Source organism: Herpailurus yagouaroundi, unplaced genomic scaffold, assembly GCF_014898765.1.
Source record: "Herpailurus yagouaroundi ecotype Mexico unplaced genomic scaffold, PumYag 142, whole genome shotgun sequence".
NCBI classification, from domain to species: Eukaryota; Metazoa; Chordata; class Mammalia; order Carnivora; family Felidae; genus Herpailurus; species Herpailurus yagouaroundi.
The window spans coordinates 53,912,682-53,930,806 of NW_024412397.1; the positions used below are offsets into that span (position 1 = coordinate 53,912,682).

General features: G+C 38.4%; 1 protein-coding gene across 3 annotated transcripts in view; it reads right to left on the reverse strand.

The window, feature by feature from the left end:
- Positions 1-18,125, reverse strand: part of LPIN2 (lipin 2) — an 86,500-nt gene that overhangs the window by 23,487 nt on the left and 44,888 nt on the right. For all 3 annotated transcript variants that reach the window (XM_040479289.1, XM_040479287.1, XM_040479288.1), the window contains exons 3-5: positions 10,106-10,201; positions 6,760-7,061; positions 251-358 (exon numbers count right to left, since the gene is read on the reverse strand). In XM_040479289.1, coding sequence (XP_040335223.1) covers positions 251-358; positions 6,760-7,061; positions 10,106-10,201 — 506 coding nt within the window. The remainder of the gene's footprint in view (positions 1-250; positions 359-6,759; positions 7,062-10,105; positions 10,202-18,125) is intronic.

Genomic DNA, 18,125 nt, shown 5'->3' on the forward strand with positions numbered 1-18,125 from the left:
ATCAGAATTTAAGAATTGTAGAGGGCTAAATTCTATGCAGATTATACAGATCTACACTAACATTGTGAGGGTTAAATCATATCAAATTTAGGAACAAAATAATTGAGAGAAAAGGTCCATATTCATGTTAAAAGTACACATTCAGTTCTCCTATATGAGAGAAATAGGAAATATCATTACTGTCAAATAACAGAAAACCTATTTAATATATATTTTCTTAAACAAATGGAGAAATTTTAAAAATACTTACTTGTCTAAAGGGGACCAGTCTCCATCAGATAAGGGGTAATGGTCCCCAGAATGGAAGAGCAAAGGCTCCTTAAATTCATCTTCCTTTAAGGAAGCATTTGAAGATCCTCTGTGAAGGAAAAAAACAAAATCAGGAATGATGACACTGTCAGCTTAAAAATATCTCCAAATCTACGGACACATTGTCTAAATGATGCAAATGAAGAAGACCAAATGATTAATAACTAATCCTCTTAGAAGAAAAATATGAAGGAGAAGGGGGATTCACTGATGCCACCATGCCACCCACCATACACTACTGCCATCACTATTTAAATACGGAATAAACAGAGGAAGGACAGAAAAGAATGTGTTTAAAAATGATGTGATTGGGGGCACCAAGGTGGCTCAGCTGGTTAAGCGTCCAACTCTTGATTTCGGTTCAGGTCATGATCTCACAGTTGGTGAGTTTGAGTTTGAGGTCAGGCTCTGCGCTGACAGTGTGGAGCCTGCCTGGGATTCATTCTCTCTCTCTCTCTCTCTGTCCCTCTCCTGCTTGTTTTTTCTCTCTCAATAAATTAAAACTGTGAAAATGATGTGATTAACAATTCCCAGGGTACCTGGGTGTCTCAGTTGGTTGAGCGTCTGACTTAGGCTCAGGTCATGATCTTAGAGTTTGGTAAGTTCAAGCCCCACACATTGGGCTCACTGCTGTCAGTGCAGAGCCTGCTTTGGATCCTCTGCCCCCTTCTCTCTGCCCCTCCCCCACTCATGCTCCCTCTCAAAAACCTAAACATTAAAAAAAATTTTTTTTCCTTTTATAGCCCTTCAGGGTAATTGATTCAAAGGCTTCAAAAGGAAAACTAAGGCTTTATGTATTATTTCATTTAATCCTTACAAATCTGAAGATACCTTAGTTTTTTTAAGTGTTTCTTGTGTGTGTGTGTGTGTGTGTGTGTGTGTATTTGTGTGTGTGTGAGTGGGAGGGAGGGAGGGAGGGGGAGGGAGAGAGAGAGAGAGAAAGAGAGAACAAGTGAAAGAGGGGCAGAGACAGAGGGAGACACAGAATCTGAAGCAGGTTCCAGGCTCTGAGCTGTCAGCACAGAGCCTGATGTGAGGTTTGAACTCACGAACCCTGAGATCAATGACCTGAACTGAAGTCAGAGGTTTAACCGACTGAGCCACCCAGGCACCCCAAGAATATCTTATTTTAGATATCAAATAAATCAAGAATCCAGAGAAGTTTAGTAATTTGCCCAGAGTCACAGAGCTAGTAAGTAGCTGTATTCAAAACAAATCCTTGTTCTTTCACTATATTCTTCTGTGTATTAAAGAAAATATAAGACTATGAGCTAAAAACAAGAGTTATGGTTCAAAAATTAAAAAATATTCTAAAAAACTCTTAAAAACATGCAGAACTTATTTTTCTTTTTGTTTGGACCAAGAATTACCTGAGAACTTTCTCCTTATTTAGAATCTACATGACGTGTGGATATGAGGATGATGATACAATAACATAAAAAATGTTTTTTTAAGATTCATACACAGACCTTAGAACTATAGGAAGATGAGGGGTGCCTTGGTGTCTCAGCTGGTGAAGCGTCTGACTCTTGATTTCAGCTCAGGTCATGAGTTCATGTTTTGTGAGTTTGAGCCCCCCCATCAGGCTCTGTGCTAACACCACACAGCCTGCTTGGGATTCTCACTCTCCCTCTCTCTCCCCCTCCCCCTTGCACATGTCCCCATATTCTCTATCTTTATAGGAGGATGAACTAATGCCAATAGGGTTTTAATTAATTTACCCTTTGGTTTTTCTTGAATCTGCATAGTTAATGTAACTAACTTGCCATATAACCTTGAAAACATCCCTCAGAAGCACTGTGGGCCCCAGTTTTTCATATTTAGTTGGAAATTTATCACTTGTCCTGTCTATTTCAGAGTTTGTATGAGATTTACGCAGTGTATTATGCTGAGAGCTCTGAGAAGTATAAAGAAAAACTATACTTTCCAGTTTGAGAGCTTCTTATAAAAAATTCTACATTCTACCAGGACAGATATTCTACATAAAATGAGAATATCTGTGTTTACTTAATATGGCAGACTAAAAATAAAGGTAAAAATCACTTTAATTTTTAATGTTACCTTTCTTCCTTTATATCTTTGTTTAACATGCTCTGCTTTACTACCTCTGCCATGCAATAGTTTTTTCATATAGTTGTATCTTCTAATTTAAGGTTTTCCCAACTCTAATATTTCTCTCAGAAGAATTAAACTCTGGTATAATACCTCATTTCAAGGGGAGAAAAACCTATACTTGAAAAAGCAGGTATCTAGCTAAAAACATTCTATTTCTCAAAAAATGTACATCAGGAGGGTGGTTTTTTTTTTCAGGTTCTTTTTTTGTTTTTGTTTTTGTTTTTTGAGAGAGTGCAAGTGGGGGAGAGGGGCAGCAGGAAAGAGAGAGAGAATCCCAACCAGGCTCTGTGTTCTCAGCACAGAGCTCGACGCAGAGCTCAATCTCATGAACCATGAGATCATGACCTGAGCCAAACGTTTAAATGACTGAGCCATCCCAGTGCCCCTTAAAAAATGAACATCAAATGGTAACAAAAAGGGAAAATGTGATGCTTATGAATCAGATGTTTATTTGACAAATTTAAAAGGAGAGTAGAGTTTGACGCATAACTATCCATATGGTTTGAAAGTGTTTTGAAAAGAACAATGTAAAAGTCACAGAAACTTACTTATTTGGCATATATTTCACTGTAGTATAAAAGCTAAGTCAAGAAGAGCTCAGAAAGCAATCTGGTATTAGTAAAATATTGCTGAGAGAAAGAAAGATCAAGATCAGGCACCATTAAGAACTTATACCCCAGGGAAGACATGAAATGGTCTTCTCTGGGCATATCCTGACAAAAATTAGGCCCGTTAGTTTAGACGATTATTTTAGGTGATGAAAAAGGTTACTGATGTTGAGGTTCCCTTTGGTCCCATGATCCATTAAATAAAATAAGGCTTCTAAAAACTTGCTAATAAGCACTTTTCAAAATGGCACCTGTGCCTAAGAACATTCAACAAGCTAGGTAGACCATGACAGAGGAACTTAAATTCATGATATGAGGGTAAAAGGGAGAGTAGATACTGGAATGTGAAGACAACAGTACAAACGCTGACTACATCCGTGTCAAAATATAGGACAATTACATACATTAACACTGAACAGCAGAGAATTCGCAGTAGGGTAAACAGTTTAACCCTGAGTCAGGGTTGGGGGATGTGGGAGGTCCAGTTGCTGGAGTTCATACTAAGTGTGTATAAGAGAACACTTCAGCCTTCACAGATGTATCTCAACATGGCTTCAAATTCAATACCATTTCATAAACGAATTATCCTTCCTATTCAAAAGCCAACAGAGGTTACATGATGTATATACAACTGACAAAAATCACTCAATTGCATACTTGCATATTTAAATTCTATAAATACAACTATATGTAAATTATTATCTCAGTTTTTTAAAAGCAGGGAAAAAAAATCAATAGAAAGTTAAAATAAATGGCCTGCTTTATTTAAGTGGGATAAATTAGAGGGACTAAATGAGTCTTTGTCTATTTAACTGGGGGTATTATGTAAGAGATAAATAGGGTTGCTAACCACCATGACCAAAGATTACTAACTCGGTAAACAATATGTTTATCCTCAGCCTTAGCACAGTACTGGTCAATAAATTTCAGTGTGGCTAATGATCTCATTTTGCTTTTGGATATGGGACATTTCCGATAAAAGATAACCTCATAATAGGGTTGAAAAGAGCCCTGCAGGGGCGCCTGGGTGGCGCAGTCGGTTAAGCATCCGACTTCAACCAGGTCACGATCTCGCGGTCCGTGAGTTCGAGCCCCGCGTCGGGCTCTGGGCTGATGGCTCGGAGCCTGGAGCCTGTTTCCGATTCTGTGTCTCCCTCTCTCTCTGCCCCTCCCCCATTCATGCTCTGTCTCTCTCTGTCCCAAAAATAAATAAACGTTGAAAAAAAAAATTAAAAAAAAAAAAAAAGAAAAGAGCCCTGCAATGTTTCTCTGTCTACTGTGTCAAAAATCAAAGGGAGGAAAGGCAGGGAGCAGGCTGTAAGATTCCAGTCATCAGAGAAGAATATGGAGGGTTTTCTGGAAGCCAGTTATTGATCAGGAGATGAAGTCCGCAGCCTCAGGGCAATGGAGGCTGTTTATAAAAAGTCTTAGGCTCCCTCTACTTAGCTCCCAGATACAACTTGCAAACAAGTCTGCTTTGGTGGATTAAAAGAAGAGATTCCTTTCTGATGGTGCAGTCTTAAGCCTCCATTTTTAATAGTGCTGGGTATTTTAAGTATTTCACCAGTGGCATATTTTGTACATTTGCACCCATGATTGTGCTACAGCACCATCCAATCCGAAAAGACTCTTCCCTCCAAAAGATTACTTATCCTAGGTACAACATTTTTAATACATATACACACTAACACATCCTTCCATCCTCTGGAAGGACAAACAAGGCTTCCATGCTACATACAAGTCCATCTTGAGTAAGGGAGAGGCTCACTAGGTACAATTTACACAAAGCTCTCTGTGGTTTAAAGCTCTCCAATTTTCACTTAATGTGTTTCTCCTAGCTATGCAACAGCAACTTGGTTTAAGGGTGGTTTCATCTTTCACCTGCTTCATTCATGGAGCCTCAATTAACCTTAATTCTATTATCCATGAAATTCTTGAAAAGTAAAGAGAACGCTATTTAAGTAGGACACTATTTATCAAAATAAAATAAAAACCACTTTTAGGGATTTCTCTGGAAACAGAATTTCTTTCCTAAGTGGTAGGGGCCTGAGGAGGGGAAGATACTCGAAAGCTGCAAATGTCCCAACCCTATCTGATTTCTAGGTTGCACAACTGCAAAAGCAGTTGACTTCCTATTCTTTTTCTCTGATTGTTTAATATGTTGCTAATACTTTTGATCCTAAGTATCTTTCTCCAAATTATTTTAGAATCTACTGAGTTGGAAGGGGCCTTGCAAACCACATAGTTCAATTCTCTTATTTCACAGATTAAAAAACAAAGGTCCAGAGTAATCAAGTGGCTGCTATTCCACAATCAAAAACAGAAGAGGCCCCGTCTTCTACCTTTTAGCTCAGTGCTTATTTCAGTATACACCTGACCTGAATTCTCAAGACTGTTACATTTTGTCCTTTTTTTTTTAAGTCCTAATTTCTGTTGGCTGCATAATTAAGCAGATCCTTTTTTAAAGGAGATTTTAGGAAAGAGTTCCTCCACGCGGCAGTATCTGTGATCCATGTAATCCAGAGAAAAAGCAAACCACCAAACTCCTGAAAATTATCATAAGCCACTACTTCACAAGCATTCTGACATGCCTGCTTACCAAGCAAGCAAGGTTCTGGCTCAGAGAGAAAGAACTAACAACCATGAACTGTTGACCAAATCAGTATTCTGACAGATTTGGCTGAAGCAGGCAGTTGTTCACACAATCTAGAAAGTAAGGCATGCACTAATATATCTGCAATGCATTCACTTTCAACATTAATTTTGTAAATTAATTCCTTTAGAATAATGATTCTTATACATTTATCAGGTAACTCTGCATATGTTTTAGAAATGTTTTAACTTCCTAAACTGAAGCTGCAGGTTGTTCAAGAGTTCTAAACTTTGCTCAATTGTGTTATGATAAAGGACACGAATAAACTTTAAGGGCAAAAGTGTTACTTCAGTGTCCTTTCTGGTGGATCTTGGAAAAACTGTAGGTAGAACTTCAGGGTCACTGTGGGCAACAACTTCTTGTCCAATGCTCATCAGTAAAGTAAACCACCCCATGACACACATATGGTCCTCTTCCAATGCCACAGCAGTCAATGAGTGAACAGGTGGAAGATAACCTTTTACAAATTGAACTCTTGAACAAAAAAATACATGTTCTGCCCCCTAACCTTCCAAACCCAGTGCTGACCTAAAAATTGGCATATTTGAGCTCTTCTACTGAGCTGGTAAGTAAGTGGTCAAAGATTTCTCACTTGAAAAAAAAAACACCACCACACACACAAAAATCCTCCTTTCCTTTTCAATTTACTGGGAATGTTTTGATGATAAACTCAAAATAAAAACTCTAAACTTCTCAGAAACAGGTGAGATACCAAGACTACTGAGTAGGAATATACACCAGATGTGGCCTCAGGGCCAAGTCACTAATTCAGACCTTCTTTGTAACTTACAATTTATTTGGCTTTTGGAAACCTACTGATGGAAAGACACACACTGCCAGTCTGCTTCAAGTGGTATGTCAATACCACAGCAGGACGTCTGATGGCAAATTTTATAGAAGAGCAGAAAGGAAAAAAAAAATGCCTCTTACACTGATTCCACAATAAATTGTCATGGGGAAAAACAAGTGCAAAACTCACACTGCAGATCCATGAAAGAGACAACAACAACTCACTGTACCTGAGCTCTGCCCATAGCGTGTGTGGATGCCTGGCAACCACACTAAGAGCCCTACCTTGCTGACTGGGCCCCCTTGTCATCGTCAGAGCTCATTTCCACATCCACGGTATCTTCTGCAGCAGGAGAAGCGGTCTGGTCTTCCTTCTTACTGTCCTGTTTGCATTTCTTTCTCCTTCGTTTTTTCTTTTTCACAGAACTTGAAGTGAAAACTGTTTCCGTTTCCAACATGTGGGAGATGTCTGAACTCTGAGATGGTCTTTCATTTCCACCAGATTTCATCAAAGGAGTATCGATATCTTTAAAGAACTGATCTTCAGTAGGAATTGGTGAGGTGGCAAGGTAGGCAGGAAGCTTTTCCTTAAAGAGAACATGGAGAAAGAAAAGTCCCTGACAAAGTGGACAGTGAATCAAAACAATAATGAACTCTTTGCATATCTAAATTCACAGTGGTAGGAAGAATACATAGTCCTTAAAGGTAAGAATGTCACACTGAACTACGTTACTGCCCACTCTATTCTGAATAGGTCTTTACCCTGGTACACACAGATAATTCATCTGGTCCATGTAACTGAATATATTTGAAGGAACCAATATACCAAATCAGCACACACACACAAAAACTGTAATTAAAGCACAGCCAGTTAAATTTTCTATAAAGGGAAGTTCAAAGCAGCAACAGCAGCATTCCAAGGAGGCAATACGAAGCACTCTGTCAAGAACTTACAAAGAACAGTAACAGGATAAAGCGGAAGGCAGGGATCAGGAACACCCCATCAGACAGGGGGCAGTAGGACAGGTAAGTGAAGTGAGGGTCTCCGGTAAATTGTGTTTGCTAAATTAAATGAGGGTGAAAAGGTGATTAAAATACACAATACCCTGTTACAAATGAAGTTGGCAGATTTTAAAACTGTAACGTTATTTAAAACATCCTTTCAGGAATTCAAAAGAAGAAAATAGGCCCAACAGTTAGAAATAAACTCGTAATTTAATATCAAATAAATGACCAAAGTCTGGTGTTCAGAAGATTAACTTCGTAGTTACTGGCTTCACCCCTTTGTATCATGGGGGAAATGGAAGGTAGGTAACATATAAATTAACTTCAAGTAACTTAGAATACTCAAGTTTTTACATAATAGTCCTGAAAATGAGTGAATTTCCATAATTGTTCTAAATCAAGCTTTTGAATTTGGCTTTGATAGACATATTACCCCGGAGCCAAAATTCTGTTTATCCAGCACTATGATGACAGGATATTATTCCACATGTCCCCAGGGCACCCAAGTTACAGGCTGTGGTCTCTGACTTCCAGGGCCTTTTAATTCAATGGTCTTTTTTATTAATTGTATAAATAAAGTTTACTGGTACTTTTTAAAATTTTTTTAATTTGAGACAGAAAGATAGAGAGAGAGAGAGAGAGAGAGAGTTCATGCACGAGTAGGGGAGAGGGGCAGAGAAAGAGACAGAATCTTAAGCAGGCTCCGTGCTGAGTGGAGGGGGCTTGATCCCACAACCCTGAGATCGTGACCTCAGCTGAAATCAAGAGTCAGATGCTGAACCGACTGAGCCATCCAGGTGCCCCAAAGTTTACTGGTACTTCTTAAAAGCTATTTTGTCTCTGGTGGTGTTTCCTAGTTCTATTATAGCACTATGTGTATTGTGTTGGGGGTGATGAAATAACCTAAATCTCTATCAGTACAAGAATGGTTAAATTGTGGTGTATCCATACTATGGATGATTGTGCAGCTATTAACAGGACAGGGTTAGATACAGAACTACCAGCTTGAAAAGGATGATGATATACAGTTCAGATGAGCAAAGTCTGAGAGAAACAAGTATGTAAATAAATGGCAGCCAGATGGGTGTTGGTAATGCTTATCCCTTTTATAACTGTAAACTCCTGGAGAGTGGGGGCATATTTTACTCATAGTATGTGGCATAGAGTAGTAATGTTGGATGAATTAATATTTAAAAAAAAAATTCACAGAGAAGCATATGAAAGAAAATCTGAATAATTTGGTGATACATGGGATAGGCAAAAGGGGCTGGGAAGGTGACACTCTCCAAGTTAACCTTACTAAGCATAGTTGAAGTGGAATCATCAGAAATGACCACGAGAACCACGTAACAAATGATCGATAACCCAGCCCTCTCGCTCACTGATTTACACAAAGCCTAATCAACCAATGTCCTGAAATATACATGATTTTAAGGAACACATCAAAAATATTTTATTCTTGGGGCACCTGGGTGGCTCAGTTGGTTAAGTGTCCAACTCTTGATTTTGGCTCAGGTCATGACCTCATGGTTTGTGAGATTGAGCCCTGCATCAGCTCTGCACTGGCAGCGTGAGGCCTGCTTAGGATTCTCCCTCTCCCTCTCTCTGCCCCTCCCCTGCATCCATGTATGTGCTTTCTCTCTCAAATAAATAAAAGTTAAAAATATATATATTTTATTCTTGTGGTAACTCATTTATTGTATCATTCTGCCTCTTGCTTCTGTCTCTGATGAGGAAAAACTTTGATAAGGCCAAGCAAACACAAACAAGGTAATATAAAAACAAGTAATTAATAGGTACTAAAAAAAAAAAGACTGCTCTGGACTGTTTTCATAACCATACTTTGCACTGCTGCTTTACATACTGGTATCTATATTGTTGGTTTCTCTCTAAACTAAAAATGATAAACAATCTCATTCTATTTTTTGGTGACTTTTCTTCTTTGAAAACCCCAAAAAAGTAGTCCTGTATCCTTAATAACTTGAAGGTTATCAGTTTTGCTGAGATTTTATTCTTTATGATGAAAGCTAGAAGATGCCTCTTCTAAGATCCATCAAAAACAGTTTACCACCATCAGTGGATACATGGGGTGAAGGGGTGGGGAGGAACAAACTGTTCTCTCTTACTTAAAGAAGCCAAACATGCAATAATGGTTTAAAAAGATACAGGCCAATTAATTTAAATCTCTGGAGACCATAATAAACTCATTCACAAGCCTATTCAAGATTAGCGATTCAATGTCCCTAACCAAAACGGTTAAACATGTTTTCCAAGTTTAAAGGTCACACATGTACAAACACACACACAGCCTGCAGAGAGATATGCCTTCATTACTTAGGTGGAACTAACTTCCATTCAAGGTGTAAACTGTAACAGATACTAAATAAGAAACAAGTGCAAGGGCCTTCTATATGCTCTCTGTATTCTGACACTTGGTGCTGAGAAAAGTGCCTCACTCACTCTAGCTCCTTTCTGACAGCTTAGTTCTTCAACCTAAAACTAAAGCTTGCTTAACCTGCAACAATCACCTCTATAACTAACCATGAAAACTGAACATTTCTGTCTGGGGACAGATCCTGGAGCCTGAATACAATGTGTAAAGTAAATGTGACCCACTAGAACTTACATATTCCTCTTCAGTCTCCTCCACAAAGAAAGCTTCCCCATTGTCACCCAATTTCATGTGAAGATCCACTGCATCGCCATTGATTTCTATATCAATCTAAGAAAAGAAAGTATGATTTAGTATTAAATCTTTCATTCATGCTAAACGAAGCCTAAATTCTGGGTTCTCAAGCCAAACTTAGTATTGAGGTTCCTGGAGTGATAGTCTCTGAGAAACACTGCTACCTGCCCCACCAACCTGCCTTAAAAAACCAAACAGAGGGGCGCCTGGGTGGCGCAGTCGGTTAAGCGTCCGACTTCAGCCAGGTCACGATCTCGCGGTCCATGAGTTCGAGCCCCGCGTCAGGCTCTGGGCTGATGGCTCGGAGCCTGGAGCCTGTTTCCGATTCTGTGTCTCCTTCTCTCTCTGCCCCTCCCCCGTTCATGCTCTGTCTCTCTCTGTCCCAAAATAAATAAAAAAACGTTGAAAAAAAAAATTTAAAAAAACCAAACAGATCTGGGAAGGAAGGGGATAGGTAACCAGGGATTGAAAGAAAATATTGTATCATTTTTAGAACATAAAATCTTGTACTTAATTTCCCAAATGGCATAAAATAGAGAAATGTTGGGGCGCCTGGGTGGCGCAGTCGGTTGAGCGTCCGACTTCAGCCAGGTCACGATCTCGTGGTCCGGGAGTTCGAGCCCCGTGTCAGGCTCTGGGCTGATGGCTCGGAGCATGGAGCCTGTTTCCGATTCTGTGTCTTCCTCTCTCTCTGCCCCTCCCCCGTTCATGCTCTGTCTCTCTCTGTCCCCAAAATAAATAAACGTTGAAAAAAAAAAATAGAGAAATGTTATGGTCAACAAGCAATTGAGCACTTCCAGAGTTACACCACAGACAGGCCTCAGCTGGCACGCTTCAGACAACCACAAATTTCAGTTAATGCAATATGTTACCTGTAACTCCAGAGAGCACAGGCTTCACTGCCAGCTCTCTGTCTACAGATCACTACATAACAACAGATGCCCAGCATGACTGGTAACCCATCGCATCACTTTTTCAAAAAGTGCACTAGTGACTAGCGCACCAAATCTATTATTACTCAGTTCAGGCAGAGACAGTAAAGCTTGTAGTGGTAGTTGTCTTCTTGTTTCCCACTGATAAACCCATGTGACATTTTATAAAAATGGATAATTAAGAGGAAACTGGCCAAGATCAAAATGCCACAAACTAAAAGTAACATTACTGGAAGTAAACGTCAAACTGCATGTCAACAGTTACAGAAGAAATAGCTGACTGTGGGAATGGGGACCCTGCTGCCACCTGAAAGGCTCAACATGTGCAGCCAGAGGCACCTGGTGAAGGCAGGCTCATCCACACAGAGGAGCAGAGTGGCTGTGACAAAAAGGATGAAGATGGCCCAGATGAAGTGACGTGGGCAAAAAATGTCCACACTGAAGGAACTCTGACATACTTCATGACATTGAATGTTTCAGAGCTGAAAACCTGAAAGGTGATCCAAATTCAGAAAAGCATACGAAAATTTGCCAAGACGAGAGATGCTTGTTCGGTATCCTAAGTTTTACATCGAGAAGGCAAGCACTGTTCAAACCAACTAATCTTGCTAAGTTATTTTACAAAGAAGACATGTTAGTTCTCAATGTTCCTAATGTTTTAAATTGCAGTGTACTAAACACCAACTTACTATTTTTCATTTTCTTACACATTTTTAACTGACAATAGAAAGTTTTTGCAAAAATTTGTAAAATTCATGGAAAAATCCTAATTTTTCTCAGTTATTAAGTTTGCTTTGGGTTTTGACTTGCCCATTCATTTTTTCTATGTATATATTTTTTATGAATAGAATTTATTGTCAAATTGGCTTACATATAACACCCAGTGCTCATCCCAACAAGTGCCCTCCTCAATGCTCATCACACATTTTCCCTCTGCTCCAACCCCCATCCACCCTTAGCTTGTTCTCTGTATTTAAGAGTCTCTTGTGGTTTGCCTCCCTCCCTCTCTGTAACAATTTTTCCCCTTCCCTTCTCCCATGGTGTTCTGTTCAGTTTCTCAAGATCCACATATGAGTGAAAACATATGATATCTGTCCTTCTCTGACTTATTTCACTCTGACTTATTTCCAGTTCCATCCATGCTGCTGAAATCTGCCCAGTCATTTTAATGATCTACACGACCATGCAAAGTAAGGACTGTTTATATAGAATATTAAATACTACTTACCACTTAAAAATAATGTAGTCGTTCATCTGTAGACTGTGAATAAATGTTTTTAAACATCTTATAATAATAAATGAACACCAACTTTCGAAACTCTTACAGATAAACTTGTAAACTCCAGTTTTAGACTGGTTCAGGGGACATAAAAACGAAAGTACAGAAAAATGTAATACGTATATAAATAGAGTAGTCCACAATTTAAGTGTTCTTAACTTTGCAAAACCATTGGGTTTTTCCCAGTGAGGACCAATTAATTATCCCTTCTGACACTGAGTGCTGGGTCACATCAGGTCAGTGAAGATCATTAACTGAAACATGTTGTCAAAATGCTTATTATAAAAATCCTGTTAGTAACATAACCACACTAAGGGATAAGGAATAAAACTAAATATTCTAAGACTAAAGACAAAAAGCACTATAAACAAATATTGTAGTAATTAAAAAAAATCACAGACATGTGGGTAACAATTCTAAAACTATTTTATGTGTATTTTAGGATTGAACAAATAAGTAAACATATTGTAGGTAATAAGAGCCATGTTTCTCACTGTCAGAAAAAGAAGTTATAAATAAGGAGATGAGAAGGAACCTTCTAGGGATGGACTGGAATCAGAGGAATCAGTGTGAACTCATAATTTTTACAGACAAATGTAGGTACACGTATTTACATACAGAGATTTTCCAGCTCTGCCTGCTGACAGGGCCTAGAGGCAATGACACCTCAGTAATGAGCACACCTAGTGACCAGATGCTTTGTTTCTAGATACGATTCTCTAATAAAAGGAACCACTGCTCCTCAGAGAAACAAAATAGTTACATTCCAGGGCTGAGGCAGGTAAAGTAGATTCTTGTCAAATAGCTCATGGTGCCAAAAAGTAAGGAAGTGCTCAAAAAATGATGGGAACATATCAAAAGGACTCAACCTGAAGGAGCTACCTACTAATTGCCAAATCTGGGACAATTTGAGCAACTACATAATGATAATAATGGATTATAACCCAAAGAGTAAAATTAATATTCAGAAGTCCATACTGATCTGAATAAATAATTGAATAAGTAAACAGAAGGATAGCTCTTTGATACAGTAGAATTTCAGTTAATAAATGGAGTAGAAAGGATGGAAAACAGAAAATCATTTGGCAAACACCACAGTAAGAACTACTGCAAGCAAAATTCATCAATGTATGCTAAAATCGATGGGTGGAAGTACGATGAAAAACAGTATATTTGCACAATCTCCAAGTTTCTTCCCACAAATAAATTTTTAGACGAGGAACCTAGTAGACACCACTAACCAAGGGATCAAAGTTAACATCACCAATAATGAGATACGGCACCATGATGGGCTTCCTAAGATGATATACTGAGAAGGACACACTATCACTCTGTGTTATTCTTCCCCAAATGAGAAAACATCAGACAAACTCAAACTGAGGGACAATCTACATAATAACCATTCTGTCCTCCTCAAAAGTCAAGGTTGTAAGGAAAGACAGAATGGTTACAGAATATAGAATGAAAGTAATGTGGGATCCTGGATAGGATCATAGACAAAAAGACCATAGTGAATCTGAATAAGGTCTTTAGTTAATAATATTATACCAATGTTAACTGCCTAGTTCTGATAAATTGTACCACGGTCATGTGAAATGTCAACAGGAGGGGAAGAAGTGGGTGACAGATATAGAAATTATTTAAAATACATTTGCAACTTGTTAAACATCTAAAATATAGGAGTTAAAAATATGCTAATGTCATTAAAAAACTGACTCAGAACAGTCACAGACTGGAAGAGACTGTGAGGACAGCTAAGTGTTCCATGTCATGACTACAGTGATGCTTTCATGAGTGCACCTATGGTAAAAGTTTTAAAATTATATCCTTTGAATATGTGTTACTGTGTTAATTACAAAATGAAAAAAGCTCTTAAAAAAGGAAAAAAAATTATAACAGAAAATGAGAAAAATAGGCAACTATTAAATACAAAATAACAAAATCCTATGCAAAAGAAAATTCCTATTTAAGAAATGTTAACAAAATTATTATTTTGTAAGAAACTCATTTTTCTTTCACTTTTTAAATTTTTTTTAAATCTTTTTTTATTTTTGAGAGAGAGAGAGACACAGCGCAAGCAGGGAGGAACAGAGAGGGAGGGAGACACAGAATCTGAAGCAGGCTTCAGGTTCTGAGCTGTCAGCACAGAGCCTTATGCAGGGCTCGAACTCACCAACAGTGAGATCATGACCTGAGCTGAAGTCAGACACCCAACCGACTGAGCCACCCAGGCGCCCCGCCCCTCTTTTACTTCTTAAAAGAAAAGGGTGCATAAAATAAGTTTCCACAGGACAAACATTAATTCATTTCCCAACTAAGTTCTTCATGTTTTAGATTACTGTGAATATTTATGGCTTAAATAAAGCTGGGCAGGACATGGAATCTAACGCTTCCAAAACCAAGTAGTGCAACAAATTCCTGGGCTAAAAAAATATTATTTTCAGGTTAAGTTTAAAATGTGTTTCATGGGGCGCCTGGGTGGCGCAGTCGGTTAAGCGTCCGACTTCAGCCAGGTCACGATCTCGCGGTCCGTGAGTTCGAGCCCCGCGTCGGGCTCTGGGCTGATGGCTCAGAGCCTGGAGCCTGTTTCCGATTCTGTGTCTCCCTCTCTCTCTGCCCCTCCCCCGTTCATGCTCTGTCTCTCTCTGTCCCAAAAATAAATAAACTTTGAAAAAAAAAATTAAAAAAAAAAATGTGTTTCATAATAAACTGGTTGAAGTCACATAAGCATCTCGAATCATCTATTTCTGAAGCAGCTCTAATAGCAGCGGCTTCTACATAGGAAAAATGTTTTCTAAGTTCCATGAGGGCTGATGAAGTAAAGAAATACGATATATTTTCCTAGACTGTAAGAGCAAGGGGACTGGGAAAACTAAATTTGCTCCATAATGCCAAATTTTAGGCTTCTCAGGATGACTTAAATACTTAATTGCATTTTTTCAACTAGAAGTTGGACATAAAAATAATTGAAATTATCATTTGTTTATTGATTTGTGGTTGTATAAATTCTTTAAGTTAAATTACACACAAATTAAATATTAAAGTTATTTTACCTTTCATAAAAAAACATAACAGATTCAAACTAGTATCCTTCAGATGTTTCATCTTTGTAGGTTAACCATTTATCCTAGGGAGTTGGGAAAATAGAACAATGCCTCTTTCAGAATGCAGTCTGGTTTTAAACCATCTTAAAAAAATTCACCCTTCATTTATAGCCTGTCTGACTTTAGTGATCAAATATGACATTTTCCAATATGACTAGTCTCTTATTCTGCCTCTAAATGGAGTTTGGTTACCCCCAAATTAAATCTAACATCAAATTGCGGCAATACTAAGGGTACTAAAAGAATATGCCAGAAGCTCTTTAAGTAACAAAGCAAAAATATTAAGAAATATTTTGAGAGATGGCACCAAATTGTAATAAATGCTTCCCAAGGTGATTATTTTAAAGAGGGTACTCATTTTGATGTACTACTCCTTATAAACTGGTATCTAAAACAATATTCCTATCTACATAGTCTTACTTCCTACACTGTGGCTTAATCTTGCTCAATATATATGACTGAGATGTTGAAATAGAACTGATTTACTTTTTAGAAATACCTGCTATAGCAGACACTTGTTTTGGCATACCACTCTTCAGGTAAGAATATCAGTGGTGTCCTCTGGAGATCTCCTCATCCTCTATTTCAGACAGTTTCAGGCATGGCTTCATGGGGCTGCTGTCCAAGCCAAGCCAATCAGTACATTCCACCCCAGCTACAGTGACTGGTCTGCAAGGTACATGTGACTCAAGACTGACAGGGAGATTAAACACTGATACTTCTGTGGGAAGAAGCAGCTCTCTTTCCCCTAGGGTTGCTGAGTTCATGGGAAATAAGCCAGGAGGTACTGTGGCCATCTTGCATTAGAGAGAGCATACACAAAAGGAGACAGAGCTGAGAGGTGGGCAGAGACAGGGTTCTGGTTAACACCCTCAAAGACCTGATTAATTCAAATGCTCCTGGACATTAGTTATGCAAGCCAATAAATTCCCTTTTTTTGCTTAAGCTAGTGCGAGGTGGATTTTTGTCACCCACAATGGAAACTTCCTGTCTAATACACTGGATTATTTAACTTTGATAAGTAATCAAATCATTAGTTTTGCGTTAAATCAACAAAATTAGTATTTTAAAAACAGCAACTGCAGGTTTACCTTCTGAAATTCAACTCGGGTTATGAAATATACTGGGAGTAGTGGTGCTGTATCAAACAAAAACATACCAGTGACAGTGGGAAAATTATTATACAGTATCTCCCTAACCAGAAGCTTTAAGATGATTATGATTTCCAGTCCAGGTGCCACCATTATAGGTGTCACCATAATTGGGGTCTTAGTGTAAAATCAGTGAGTAGCTTTCCCTAGTCCAAACTGACCTAAAATAAGACAGTTAATCCAAACTGCCTGAGTATCTCAAGGCAGACATGGTTCTGGTTTTACTGTCGCAGGAAAGCTGTGTTTCAGTCAAAGAGCCAAATTTCTGCTCAAACACATCCTTTGAGCTCCTAGGGGTACTAGCGCAAAAGAAATTTTCCCTTTTCCTGTGTCTCAGGGACAGACTATTAAAATCCAAGGGTTTGACAAGATACAGAATACAGTCATTTGGGTAGCCTGGTACTGAACTTGTACTTTCTTAATTAGAGGCACACAGCATGTAGAAAGAGGTATGTTGTCTGTCCGGTCACCATTTATAGATACACAAATGCTTACATATAACATCAGCCTGCAGATTCCATTCTGAAAGGCCAAAAGACTTAACCAATCTACTGATCAAAATCCAGATCACAGAAAAACAAACAAAAGTGCCATATAAGCCATTTCCTGAATAGATCCTTGCACAACTAATGGGAAATTTCAGCGCATAAACAATTTTGTACAGATTCTCCCAAAGCAGATAAAAACTGAAAGTACTATACGTTAGTGTTACTGGCTAGAAATAAAAAATTCCAAGAAGCTAAACTGTGGCTAAACACTGTTTTGCAAGGGAAAGTTTCCAAGTTACTAAGTGAACTGCGACTGCTTTTGGTTTCCAAAGGGTGTCTCTGAACAGAGGCCGACCATACAAACCCTGCCATCCTGCAAGGTGGTTCTCCAGTGAAATACTGATTTATAACACCTCGGAAAAAAGATGTGTGTTTTGAGGGCGGGTGGGGGGGGGGGCAGTGGGGAGAATATATAGTTGTGTGCAACCCATAAGCCTTTTCTTCCATCCCCCAAAAAACTTAAGTTTAATTAAAACACAAATTTCTATTTTAAAGAATAAGATTAGCTATGCAAAATAGCCAAAATCTGAAAATAGATGATTCGAATTATGCCAGTGGTCCTCTAACATCTAGTTCTGTGACCCAAAATGGTGTAGATCTTTCATTGTGCTTTATAATCCTGACAAAATCTCCCTCCATTGTTTAGGTAAATAATGTGGGGTAAGAGCAGAAGGGTAAAAAAAATACTACCATGTACCTGCAAAGTTTTATTACTAGCTCAATTTTCTAACTTGATTCACATCAAATATACTAACATGTCTTACCATTGTTCCAATATTTGAAGGAGAGAGGATGTAAGAAAAAGGAAAATACAAATTATCTTCTTTCTAAATGACCCTTCCCTGAAATAAAACTAAACGCCAACAAGCCCATGATGTGAGTTTGCATTTAGTAAGATCTGGAGACAAGTCCTGGTATCACTAACAAAATTTAGATACAAATAAGA